This window comes from Myxocyprinus asiaticus, chromosome 22 (genome assembly GCF_019703515.2).
Source record: "Myxocyprinus asiaticus isolate MX2 ecotype Aquarium Trade chromosome 22, UBuf_Myxa_2, whole genome shotgun sequence".
NCBI lineage: Eukaryota > Metazoa > Chordata > Actinopteri > Cypriniformes > Catostomidae > Myxocyprinus > Myxocyprinus asiaticus.
In genome coordinates, this window is record NC_059365.1 from 20,255,599 (window position 1) to 20,268,238 (window position 12,640).

Consider the following 12,640-nt stretch of genomic DNA (forward strand, 5'->3'; position numbering starts at 1 on the left):
GTATCCACGCGCTTCTGCTTTCAGAAAATTTCCGTGCCACCACAGACTGATCGCTGGCCCCTGCTCGGCCACCCCTGTGAAAAACTTCTGGCTCCGTCCCTAGTGTCGCTATACAAATTTGCAAGTCAGAGCTTTTGTACACAGTAATAAAACTTCACATGCTTGCATTTACCCACACTCAAACGTCTTTTCGCTATACAAATTTTCAAACTTGATCTATTGTACACAACAGAAGATGAAAATTCAAAAGTCAAGTGTTTAGCCATCCCTTCGTAGTGTGTAGCGACGTAGTTCGTTGTAGTGACGAACTGCCATTGATGAACGAAATCCCATTACCTGATTAGGCCCAACAAAACGGCTTTCTTCTGCTGATTTCCCAATCAGTTCCATTGAGTCAGTAAGTTGCAAATGTGATTCAACAGGAAGTTAAAGGGATAGTTCTCCCAAGTATGAAAATACTGTAATCATTTACTTACCCTGATGTTGTTCCAAACCTGTATTACTTTTTTTCATGGAGATGCTAGGCAGGGGACTGAGGATTTCAGTCCCTAACATCTCCCTTTATCTTCCATAGAAGAAAGACATACATGTTTGAAACAACATACAGTAAATTTGAGTAAATAATAACAGAATTTTCATTTTTGGGAGAACTGTCCCTTTTATGTCTGACAGACAAACTGTTTATAAAGTCAGTGTGAATGTTAGAAAGCAGGTCAGTTCTGTTTGTGGTGGAGGCTGCTCTTACACATGTCTATAGTCTGTGTGAGTATGTTTTCATGTTTTAATTCATTTGTTTGCGTGTGTGTGTGTGTGTGTGTGTGTGAAGGTAACTACAGGCCAATCTGCTATTGACAGACGTTAGTAAGAGTGCCTTACCTATGCTCTACTATTACATACAACCAAGGCCATCTACAGAGGACCCCTAAAATTCCATGTCCTTATACTATCCATAATACCCTATACATTTTAATTCATTTTTATACAATACTAATGATGTATCAGAAAGCAAAAAATAATTCAAGCCATTGAGTAAATGTATATAATGTAAAAATAACTGAAAAGCTGCAAATTCTCTGTAAGAATTGGGAAAAACTTGCCTGATTTATTATTATTATTTTAATCTTGAAGTTATAACATTCCCTCCATACTGAATATTTTAAAGAGGTCACTCCACTACTGCCTCCTATATTCCAGCATTATACTAATGCCGAGTCTCTCGTCTGTAGTCACAACCCAGGGAAGTTCTCTTTCCTTCCTCTCTTTTCTTTCAAATATTTTTACTCGAGGTCAAATGTCAGCAGCTGAGGGGGTTCCTGTTGTGGGCAGAATAAACTTCAGTTAAAATTGTTTAACATCATCTGAAAAGCTTAAGGGATAGTTTACCCAAAAATGAAAATGAATAATTTACACTCATGTTGTTGCAGACCCATCTGACTTTCTTTATTCTGTAGAACACAGAAGATGTTAGGCAGTATGTTAGCCTCAGTCACCATGCACTTTCATGGTAAATGATGACAGAATTAGCATTTTTTGGGTGAGATGTCACTTTAACCTTTCTGTTGTTAAGTACCTATTAGCAGTCAATGACATTTTAGCATGTTTTTGCATTAAATTATAAAATATTTTTAAATCATACTTGTATATTTTTCTCACACATTCTTTTCACCATGTTTAAGGTAAGGCAACTTGCCCAGGTGTATGTTTAAAAGAATGTGTTGTGTATTGTAAACAACTAATGGTCACCTTTACTAATTTCACTTTGGTATATTGATGGTCACTTGTAAGGGAACACTGTTTATGGACAGACTTAGACATCTGGGACCTATGGACTCGTGTGTGTGTGTGTGTGTGTGTGTGTGTGTGTGTATATATATATTTTTTTTTACATGAATCTCTCAAATTATAACCAGCTATATATTTATGTTGTGCGTATCAGAGGAGAAGAATTTGGCAGTATTGTTTTGTGTAAAAGAGGTGTGGGAGTGAAATGTAAGAAAATGATTTTGTCTCTAGTTAAAGGAATAGTTTACTCAAAAAGACAATTCTCTCATCATTTACTTATCCTCATGCTGTCTCAAACTGATATAACTTTCTTTCATCTGTGGAACACAAACAAAGATATTTTCATGGAGATATGATGTGTTCAGATCCATACAGTGTAAGTCAATGGGGACCAACAGAGCGCGTGCACAGCGCTCTGCACATGCGTCTAGCACGAGGAAATGTAATAGAGCTTGTTATCATGATTGTGCCTTGGAGACTGCAGATGTCAAGATTAATAGTAAAAAAGGAGTTACATTTTGGTCGGTTCTCACTCAAAACCGATCATATTGCTTCAGAAGACATGAATTAAACCACTGGAGTAAACTTTATGATGCCTTTATGTCCTTTTTGGAGCTTGTAAGTGTTGGACCCCATTGACTTGCACTGGACAGATATATTCACATCATATATCTTTGTGTTCTTCAGAAGAAAGAACATTTTGAGATGGCATGAGTAAATAATGAGAGAATTCTAATTTTGGGGTAAAAAATGCCTTTAATTTGGATTCAACTTTATATTGTTGCCAGTCCAGTGCCATCCTTCAGCAGGTTGAAATGTATAAGCTGGAATGCTTGTGAGATATGTTGATTTACTGTAGTTTGATTGATTGTTAGAACCTCTTTTAATGTAGAAGAAAGTGAAGAAAGAGGGAATGATTCAATTATTGCATAAACTTTAGTGCTATACTAACAACTAACTGTCCTTCCTCAGAATGTGCTTCTATAAAATCCTTCTTAATTTTAAGTAAATGGGATTTCAATGTGAACAACTGTGATAATGATCGATTGTGTATGGAAGATGTGAATATTTATTTGATAGGCTGAAGGTATTACTAAATATATATAAAAGTTATTTAAAGTTGTTCTTAATTAATCCCAACATTCACATTAAAAAAATAAAATAAAAATAATTTTTTATATATATATATATATGTACACACACATTTACCATAAAACTGTGTCATGTTATTGTGCAGCTTATGTGCTGATATACCAATTGAGGCTCAACAAAATCAAAATATTTAATGCCAAGTCAGTGTAGAAATGTGTTTTCAATATTAGAAAATGATGGTCTGCTCTAGATATGTGGATACGATGCATAACATCACAAACTGAGTTATGTTTACTTTTCTTGGTAACAACACTGTGATCCTGTATATCTCATACTCTTCACTTTATACTTTAAGGATTAGTGTGTGTGTATGTATGTTCATGAAATTATATATTGTATTACTACAAATTCTTTTTGTGATGTAGTTTCAAAGTGTTAATTAAATATTTAAAGTTAATTTTGGTCAAACATTTCTTTAAAAAATGTAACAAAATTAATACAAATACAGTGACAATACAACTGAGCAAGACTGACATCAATACAAAGACGAACAGGCTAAAAACTGATTAAAATCTACAACAATGGCTTGGAAAACTAAATTAACATAACCATAACCATATTGGTTAACCATAACCATATTATAACCATCATTACCGAAAACAAAAACTATAGAAGCAAAATAATTTGCAAGTACATTACTTAAAACCTTGAGTTAACCAAACAATGTGGTTTTCCCACTTTGTGTCTCACCTTTTTTTTTTTTTTTGAGTGCACTAGTTGTGTATTCCTCTGTACATTCATAATGACAAAAAACAAACTAAAAACAATAGAAAAGTAATATATGCTACTTCATAGCTAAATCAATGATGATGAACCTTCTCAGATATTAGAGAATCAAAGTTTGGTCATACATAGAGTACATTAATTATTTAATACTTACGTATTGAGAATAAAATCAAATCTTTTGGGTATCACCATACCTTTTTTATTTTATTATGTAAAAGAACATAGCTACAGGTTTAATCCAATATCACTTTATGCAGTTTATGATTATGGATCATTTCAAAGTAGTTCTGAACAATCATGTAAAAGATAATGGATATGTCCAGCATGAACTTTGTACCTTCAATCATTTGTGCCAGCTTCTAAGAAGACCTGTTGGCTTCTTTTGTACATTTGAAATAATTTCTTTTCATGGATTTGGTCCAGCAAAGGGCCATGACAAATACCCCTCAATCCATCAGTGTGGTTAAAAGAGTTTACAAGTAGCAGGATCAAAGGAACATTCTGTGGTCTTCACTCTGTTTGGCTCTCCGGACTCTCCTCCACCTTCATCTCCTCCAGCTGCTGCTGAACAGCATTTACATCTGTGTCAGGATCTATCTCTGCCTCAGTCTGGGATTCCGCCTGGGGCTCCCCACGCCCATTTGTCAGATTCTCTGTGCTCTCATAACAGCCTGAATCCCGTGGCATTTCAGTCTTTTGCTCAGATTTGTCCTCTTCATCGGATTCGTCCTCCGCTGGAGAAGAGAAAGGATGTTAGTAGGCCAAACATCATTATTTTGATAATGAACGTCTTCAAAAGGCTGCGCCAATTATCATTAAGTGGGACACAAAGACAAATCAAACAATAGTGTGTTAAATAAGAAGAGAAGCATAGTATGCCTACATCACTTTAAGACCTGTGTGAAAAAGAAGTGGATATATAGTAACTGTTTTTCCCTCACACTAAAAGGACTGTCAGTTTTGATTTACTGCATAGATCCATAACTCTCATTATAGTATTTTGTAGTTGGCACAATCAGGGCTTCATGGATTTTTAGATACTACATGGACTTACAGTCATGAATCAGTTCTGTAGCTTTCAGTATCTTGGCACAATGTTCAGGGTCTGTAATGTTTAACTCGTTCAGGTGGGACTCCTTTAGGCCACTAAAATCCTCCAAACTCTGGAAGCCATGCATGGACAGGAGAGATCCCAGCTCCTAAAGTAGGTACAAAGTGGAGTCAATCATCAGAAGTTCACTACATTTGAGTCATCATTTTTCTCAACAGTAAATCAACTGAAACAAGTATGGCACTTTAATCTAAGTAGAATTCATACTATTGTACTTTAAGGGTCTTGAGAACAGGTGCGAAGTGTGGCAGAGAATTTGTATTACACACTAAAGAAAGTAACAATAAAAGAAAGTCAAGGCTTACAGTCAGGCCTATTCTCTCTAGAACTTCCTCCAAGCTTTTTAGTTTGGGTTTGTTCTGGCGACCCTTACTGGGGCATCGTTTCCTCTTTGGTGGCGTGTCCTCCTCTGGTAGCACAGTGACGTAGATGAATTTAAAGGAGCCCACTTTGTTATTAAGTTTACCAGTCCAGGTGCCTACTGGTGGCTTCTCAATAATCTGGATTATATCCCCTTTCTGTGTGATAAACAATATGTCAGAGTTTGCACTACATACTGCAAGTATTCCAAGTTTCTGAAGTCAACATGGATGAAGATAGTAGTATTCACTGGTTACGAAGCCAAGCATCACTATTAATATTGCTCACATTTAGGATTAAGTTTAGGGTAAGGGCTACATTAAGCTAGGTTTAGGGTTTGAGTTGGTAAGGGTTAGTACCAAAGTCACATCTATGGACCAGAATATCATGAAGACTTGTGGGTGGGTTCTTTTGACTTGGCTAAGTAAGCACCCAGAACACCCTATCAAACACCTAGCAATGCCCTGGAAACCACCCAGAAGACCCCAGCAACTGCATAGCAATGTGCTAAAAACCTCTCAGAACACATTAGCAACTGCATAGCAACAAGCATTGTGTCCACAACTTTTGGAGTGGGCAAGCATCACTCCCATTTTCTTCAAAATTTTAAATAAACCCATTTGACCAGTACAGATGAAAAAAATATTATTGACACATTGACCAAAAATGGTTCAGCACTGTGGGTAGAAAGGCCTAACCTGCAGTTTTAGGGATTCAATGTCATATGGGCTGGGGGTGAAGTCAGTGTGGACTAGGGCTCTACCACAGAAGGGCCCTGTGTAGGTGCTGTCCTCCAGTCTCATACTGTCTCTCTGGCTAAAGCCACTGTCCAGACTCTGTCTATCAGCACCTGCACATCAGTAAAAAAATCAATCAGCCTTATCATCTCAATAACGCCTCAAATTGTACAGGTCTGAGATTATAAGGGTGCCCAGGCTTACATCCAGAGAGCTGGCGTGAGAGAGGGCTGTGTATTGTGTCTTCTGAGCTGTTGGAGCACACAGATGTTCTGTTCCCAGCACAGAGATCTGGCATCCAGTCACTTGGAGACATGGGAGACATAGAGCCATCCTCACCACTCTCATTCTGAAAATATTTTTTTTAATGAGTCATTTTAATAAATTTCTGCAGGAAACATTTTGTGACAATTTGTCTAACCTTCCCCCCACATGACAAATGCTGACTGTATAAAATATTCTATTTCCATCCACAGGGGGGAGACATATTCAATGAAAAAAGTGTTTTGCTTTTGACTCATTATATTGTTTGGTTTCTTAGAAGTGGAAGAAATGTTAATCAACAAATCTATACAAATAGACAGGCTTTTGATTGCAATAATACAGTATATCTGGAACTGTGGAATTGTAGCAGGATTTTTACTATCAATTTCAAAGTGAAGTGTCTCATTTCTGTGCCACTAGCATAAACAAATGGAATTATAAAAATAATTCATTTTCAAACATGTTGCTGAACACACTGCCCATCTTCAGTTGGTCAGACAAAACAGATAGTGCCATCCAAACTCATGTCATTGGCTGAGCCTGAGTTGCCATGTCAAGCTGGTGGGAATGCTTAACCCTTAAATGCATACCTCGGGTCTTTAGTGACCTAGGACCTCATTCCACCTACTTTAACTCATCCATTTTTGGTAGACATGCCCCCACCTCTTTAGTATTCCACAACTTTTATTTTATGAATAGTGTAACAATAATAATAATAAAACAAATGGCAAAATATTTTTTCTCTAATTGTTGAATTACCAAAAGTAAACAGGGTCTTTAGTAACCCGAGATATGTAATAGTGTCATAATATATATTTCCACTTCAATAAATCATATTTTTTATGATTATTCCATATCTATATAATTTTACTATCACAAGATTTTTATTTCTTTGTTTAATACAAGGCAAATTAATGCTATATACAGTACAAATTAATACTATATTATGTCGATTTTCTGCGCAATGGTTGTGAATTATCTGTATCCCATATGAGTGCACACACATATTAAACATGCCATTTGTTACTCAAGGTGGTGCTGTTGTTTCAGTGATTGACTTGATTTACATTTGACGTTGCTATCTGACGAAGAAGCAAAATGGAATTAAACTATAGCAAGTACAACACATGAACAATATGATATGATATTTGGTTGTACAACTGAAATCCGGTAAGTTATATGTCTATTTAGACTCAATAAGTGCCTAAGAATATACAAATGTGTAACTTATGCGTAGCTTATGTGTTAAGTGCAACTCAGTATGGTTTTGGCAGCCAGTTGAGTCTTATAAAATTTCAGCATGGAAGAAATGAATCCCGTTCTATCTTTTGTTGCATCATCTCTTTGATATATGAAAAATAAAACAGCAAAATTTGACAGAATATATTCAATTCAATTATTTTCTAGTCGTATTAAAAATGTTTTGAAAATGTTATACTATCTGGGCATTTTGTAGATCCATTTGTGATAGATATAAGTTTGTTTGGCAAAACGGCATGCATTTAAGTGTTAAACAAACAGGGCAATGTTTTGATAATGCCACAGAGGGCTTTGTTTACATTTATCAGACAAATTATTCTACAAATAGCTTACATACTTATATCTATGCATTTTAAATTTTGGGATAGGGGAAACTATTTTAACATTGAAAAAAAAAAACAAACAAAAAAAACATACATCACCTTTAATCAGTGAATTACATGTAAGGTATCTAATATTTTGGCCCTATGTTTTTTTTTTTTTTTTTACTTACCCCTTCCTCTGCAAGGGCTTTCTGTACCATCTTGGATGTTTTACGGGACATTGTGCGAGTTATGACGTTTCGCCATCTCTTTCCCAGTTTCTCATTACTTTTTCCAGAATTCTCTGGTGGTGCCCCTTCCAGCTTCTGAGAGATTTTTCACAAAAACAGAGTGGATTTAGGCATTTTGACCAGCTGTCTTTAATATGTTGCTCAGTGGCTACTAAATTTGTCTCATCATCTCAACAAACTTCCTCCTGTCTAAAAAGGTCTACAGACAGTGAATAATTGTTGCTATGTTACTTATTCTCATTTTTAGACTGGTTACTCTGTGCAAATCTTATTGCAGAACAGTTAAATGAATGGCTGTTGATGTTGGACTTTTGCTAGAACTATACACTGTAAATAATTTAATCCCACTACAATTGATAACTGAAGTTTAATTGCTACTAAAATTCAAAGTGGTGCCAAAGTTACAAACTGCAGTTATAAGTATGTTGAGCCTTTTTGACCACTTTGAATTTAATCATCAGTGAAGACCTAGTAAAAAATCTAGAAGTAAGTAGAAGTTGACGATGGACATAATAATGATATTGTTATAACATAACAATTGTAACTGCCTTGATTTACCAAGGATCTATTGTGACCATAATAAGACTTTTAGTAATATTTTAGCTTATTTATTTATTATATTTTTATGTATTATTTTGGACAATTCTTTGGTGTGGTAATCATAATCCATTTCTAATATGCAAAGTCATTTCAGGGCCTTGTCCCAGCTGAGCTGCATCAGCTCATATCTGTTTGTAATATGATCACAGTACAGACAGTGTTAGTTTTCAGGCACTGGGCTACTGTGCTCAGGAAGAGTTCCAGTAAAGTCTGTGACAATGGTTGATGTGTCATTACCACATGTGACTTCTCCTCTCTGAGCTGTAATAGAAATGTCATATGTTCTTCTTTTTACTGTGAGCGAACAACGTATGCTGTTATCAAAAACACAGACAAAAAACTACCTCTGAACTTCAAGGGGATTTTACGTCAGTCTTTGTTAGATTACACTTGCCTGTATACCTTAGCAATTCACTTAACACTAACACAGAAGGCTATTCCATAGAAAACATCAAGAAGACATTCAACTTGTTCATCGTGAAAGATGACATTGATTTTTTTTAATTTTTTTTTTTAAATAAACACATTTGCTATGCATACCATGTCACACATTTGTCTACATCTGTTAAAAGCAGACAGATTGTTAAGTAGGCTCTCTGCTTGAATGGCTCATGAAAGAATGACATCCTGTCTTGATATTTTTAAAACACTGTGGTTTACACATGAATCCGTTTTGAGGCCTTATTTAAGCATTCTAAGCTTTAAAAATGCTTAGAAATTATGCCAAGAGTGACCTCCCAGAATGATTCTGATGATGCTGTTATTTTTTCCTCTTAGCCAACAGATATTGGTCAAAAATGATCAAATATTTTGATACCTATAGGAGAGAAGTCAGTTAAAGGTTGGGAATAGCCACTTCATCTCTGTAGTTAGCAAACCACACTTACAGTTTCATCCAAGATGGCCTCACTCACAACAGGTGACGCTGGCTTTGACTTCATAAAGTCTTTGAAGCTACTGGACCTTTGCAGTGACAACTGTGAACACAGAATAGCTTTTAATCAGGGAGACATTATAATAACAGTAAGGGACATTTTTTCCCCCTGCATGGACCCACTATTCTCTGGGCCCAATGTGTAGGAGAACCTTCGTAGGTCCCTGGCTCCATAGTGCCCAGGACAATGTTCCTGGCTGACCCCCTGGTTGAACATAATTGTTAACAGACATTGTTCAGTTGTTCAGTTTATAATACATTTTGGTTAATCATTCTATTCACACTGTAAGAATACTTCAGCTTTTGCAATATGTAATATTTTCCCATTACATAAGCAATAAAACTACCCTGTAAAACTAAATGTTGAAGAGTTAATTAAACTTACAGTACATTAATAAATGACATACCTTTTGGTTGTCATATTAACAATTTCATACTACATAAATACACAGTTAATTTCAAGAAAGTCATTCCGATTTTAATGCATTTTTAACTAAGAAGATTTTTCTTTTAACAGATTCACTGTCTACTGCTTATATTTTGTGCTCTACTGTTGTACAATCTCTTATTATTGCTCATGACCTAAAAACTTGTTGATTTGATCAGCCATGTCATCTAGCACTGAGCTGTTGAAATGTTATCACTGTGCAACACTAAAAGTCCATTTTAGTTCAAATAATAGCTCATCTCAATTATATAATGACCATAAATGTTATTGTAGTGCCATAAGCATATGTTTTAATCAATATTTATGATGCATTATCAGGCCTCAAGAGTAAAATCTGAGAAATAAATGTTATCCTTTTCAGATCCATAGACTGGACAAAATAATAAGCATCATGGACTTGCTTCAACAATGTGACACATGAGAGTTTTGTAGGCTGGAACTTTTAGTATTCTTTATGAAAAACAGGCTGTCATAGGATTCCACAGACCTGAAAAATGTCAATGTAACATCTTAATAGCACAAATAACATGTAAGTACAAGTTATTTCACAAAATAATTGCATATTAAGTGCATGGTGCTCATTTGTATTATTCAGTACTTGGTTGTTTATTTACACTGTAACATAGACACTGCAATGCAAAATGTATAGGACATTAAATGGAGCCAAAAAGAGTTAATTCATAAGATCAGGGTACTTTTTATTAAAGCTACGATCATTTGTGTGGGTTCTGTGGGCTGCTTTGTAGAGCATCATTTTATCAGTTTGACTTTTCTTTTATCTGAACTTTTCACTGTGCTACTTTTCTTTAGCACAGGAAGTGGGTCTGTCAAACCCAACCCTAAGTATGCTACGAGCCAATCCCTGCAGAGCTGTGCACTATCTTGATAACAGACTTTCTCTGCAATCTGCTTAAACAACCAAATTCAAAAAGAGATTGTTCTTCTGTACTTCATGCTTATGAATTTGTTACATTCATCCTTTTCACACTGTAGGAAGACTAGCTTATCTAACATGAGCTGTAATAATAGTAAAACTAAAGTATTTGCTCTTCTTTTAAATTTAATTTACTCTTAGTGTTGTAGAAAACAGATAACATGTCACATTTCTAATTAACAAACCATTATTGCAAAATGTATCCCCATCTACTGTATTTAAAAACCTTCCCATCAAACTCTATTAATTACCCCAACACAGGGACAAAATTCTGTGCCATAGGTATATTTTCAAATATGTTCAGTTTTTGACCAAATTCGACTGAAATTATAATTCACAATCTCAACCATGACTGTAGAGGAAACGGCAACTTTTAAGGTGATTTGAAAAAGTATATTCATTATTCATTTATGAGAATGAGAATCTGGATGCAACACCCTACCCTGGATAGGGATGTGAGAAAAGTACGGTTTTAAAAAACAGACATCAAAGTAACCATGATGCACAACAGCCAAAATTTTCATCTCTCATTTCTCTGGGTTTGCAGACCCATATAAATGCCTTCAGTTTCAGAGAGGAGAAATATTGAAACTGTTGGCTATTACACACAAGATGTAAATCAAATGGAAAATAAGTGTAAGACTGTTAAGCATGAGTGAAGCATTTAACCGCTAAACAAAAATAACTGGAGTAGCGTGGGCTGTGAAGACGCAAATGTCATTTTGTATTCAGGAGTTGGATACTTTGCTCTGATGAGGTATAAACAGCTTCATGATGTATGATGAGATCTGAATTGTCGCTACAGGAATTTTCAAACAGAACAATAGAGTTTCAGTTCTTTTGCTCATTACAAGTCTCAAGCCAAATGTGACATATTACAGTCGTAAAGTTAATAACATAGATGAATGACAACATGTAAAAAAACTTCTCAAAGAACTGCTGATTTCTGCTTTAACTGGTAGAGCATGGCCCTAGCAATACCAAAGATATGGGTTAAAATCCCAAGAAAATACAATGTAAACCCCAAATGCACTGTAAGTCGCTGACCTCTAATGAACATACTGTAGCATCATTGGATCTCTTGTATCCTTGCTCATTAACTGCTCTTTAAACCACGGTAACACATGCAGAATGACACCAAAACTCTTACCTTCTTCTTTTGCACCTGGGGCTGCTCCTTTTCTGAGGCATTGGATGGTTTCCGTCGTAACATGTTGATCCTGTGGTGGGTGAGCAATAATATCCTGAGGACCACAACTACACCTGTGGCAGTGTAAAAGTTGGCTGTGCTACACTAATGGTTGTCACTTTTACTGCCACAGTGCCCAAAATCCACTAGAAGAGGAAGAGGTAGAAACAAACTCTGATCGGTGAAGTGGAGAACTAAATGCTTGAGGAAGTCACATGACTAGACAGGAACTTTTTTTAAGAGGTGGTTTTGGTTTAAATGGTTTATCAGATATGAAAAAAACAAACCTGTAGAACAACAGTTCCAGGGATGCCCTAATATTTACAATGTACGATATAGTACATCTCAGGGACATATACAGTACATCTTCAACCAGAAGCTTTCCAACAGTGTGAATTGATGATGAATGACATTACATGTAATTATTTTATATGTGCAGCTTGAGCATGAGTGAAGCATTTAACCGCTAAACAAAAATAACTGGAATAGCGTGGGCTGTGAAGACGCAAATGTCATTTTGTATTCAGGAGTTGGATACTTTGCTCTGATGAGGTATAAACAGCTTCATGATGTATGATGAGATCTGAATC

General features: G+C 35.7%; 1 protein-coding gene across 1 annotated transcript; it reads right to left on the reverse strand.

The window, feature by feature from the left end:
• Nucleotides 1-789: 789 nt before the first annotated feature.
• LOC127412566 (SAM and SH3 domain-containing protein 3-like) lies at nucleotides 790-12,238 on the reverse strand. The gene is made up of 8 exons (XM_051649019.1): nucleotides 12,012-12,238; nucleotides 9,433-9,522; nucleotides 7,886-8,020; nucleotides 6,073-6,217; nucleotides 5,830-5,981; nucleotides 5,077-5,289; nucleotides 4,715-4,859; nucleotides 790-4,394 (listed from the first exon to the last, which is right to left on the reverse strand). The coding sequence occupies exons 1-8, from the start codon at nucleotides 12,072-12,074 to the stop codon at nucleotides 4,171-4,173; spliced, it is 1,167 nt and encodes a 388-aa protein (XP_051504979.1). The 5' UTR covers nucleotides 12,075-12,238; the 3' UTR covers nucleotides 790-4,170.
• Nucleotides 12,239-12,640: the final 402 nt, after the last annotated feature.

Coding starts and splice junctions, on each gene's coding strand:
- LOC127412566 (XM_051649019.1), bottom strand. CDS start 12,074: ATGTTACGACGGAAACCATCCAATGCCTCAGAAAAGGAGCAGCCCCAG. Junction 8,021..9,432: donor AGGCCATCTTGGATGAAACT/GTAAGTGTGGTT, acceptor AAAATCTCTCAG/AAGCTGGAAGGGGCACCACC. Junction 5,982..6,072: donor CTCACGCCAGCTCTCTGGAT/GTAAGCCTGGGC, acceptor ACTGATGTGCAG/GTGCTGATAGACAGAGTCTG.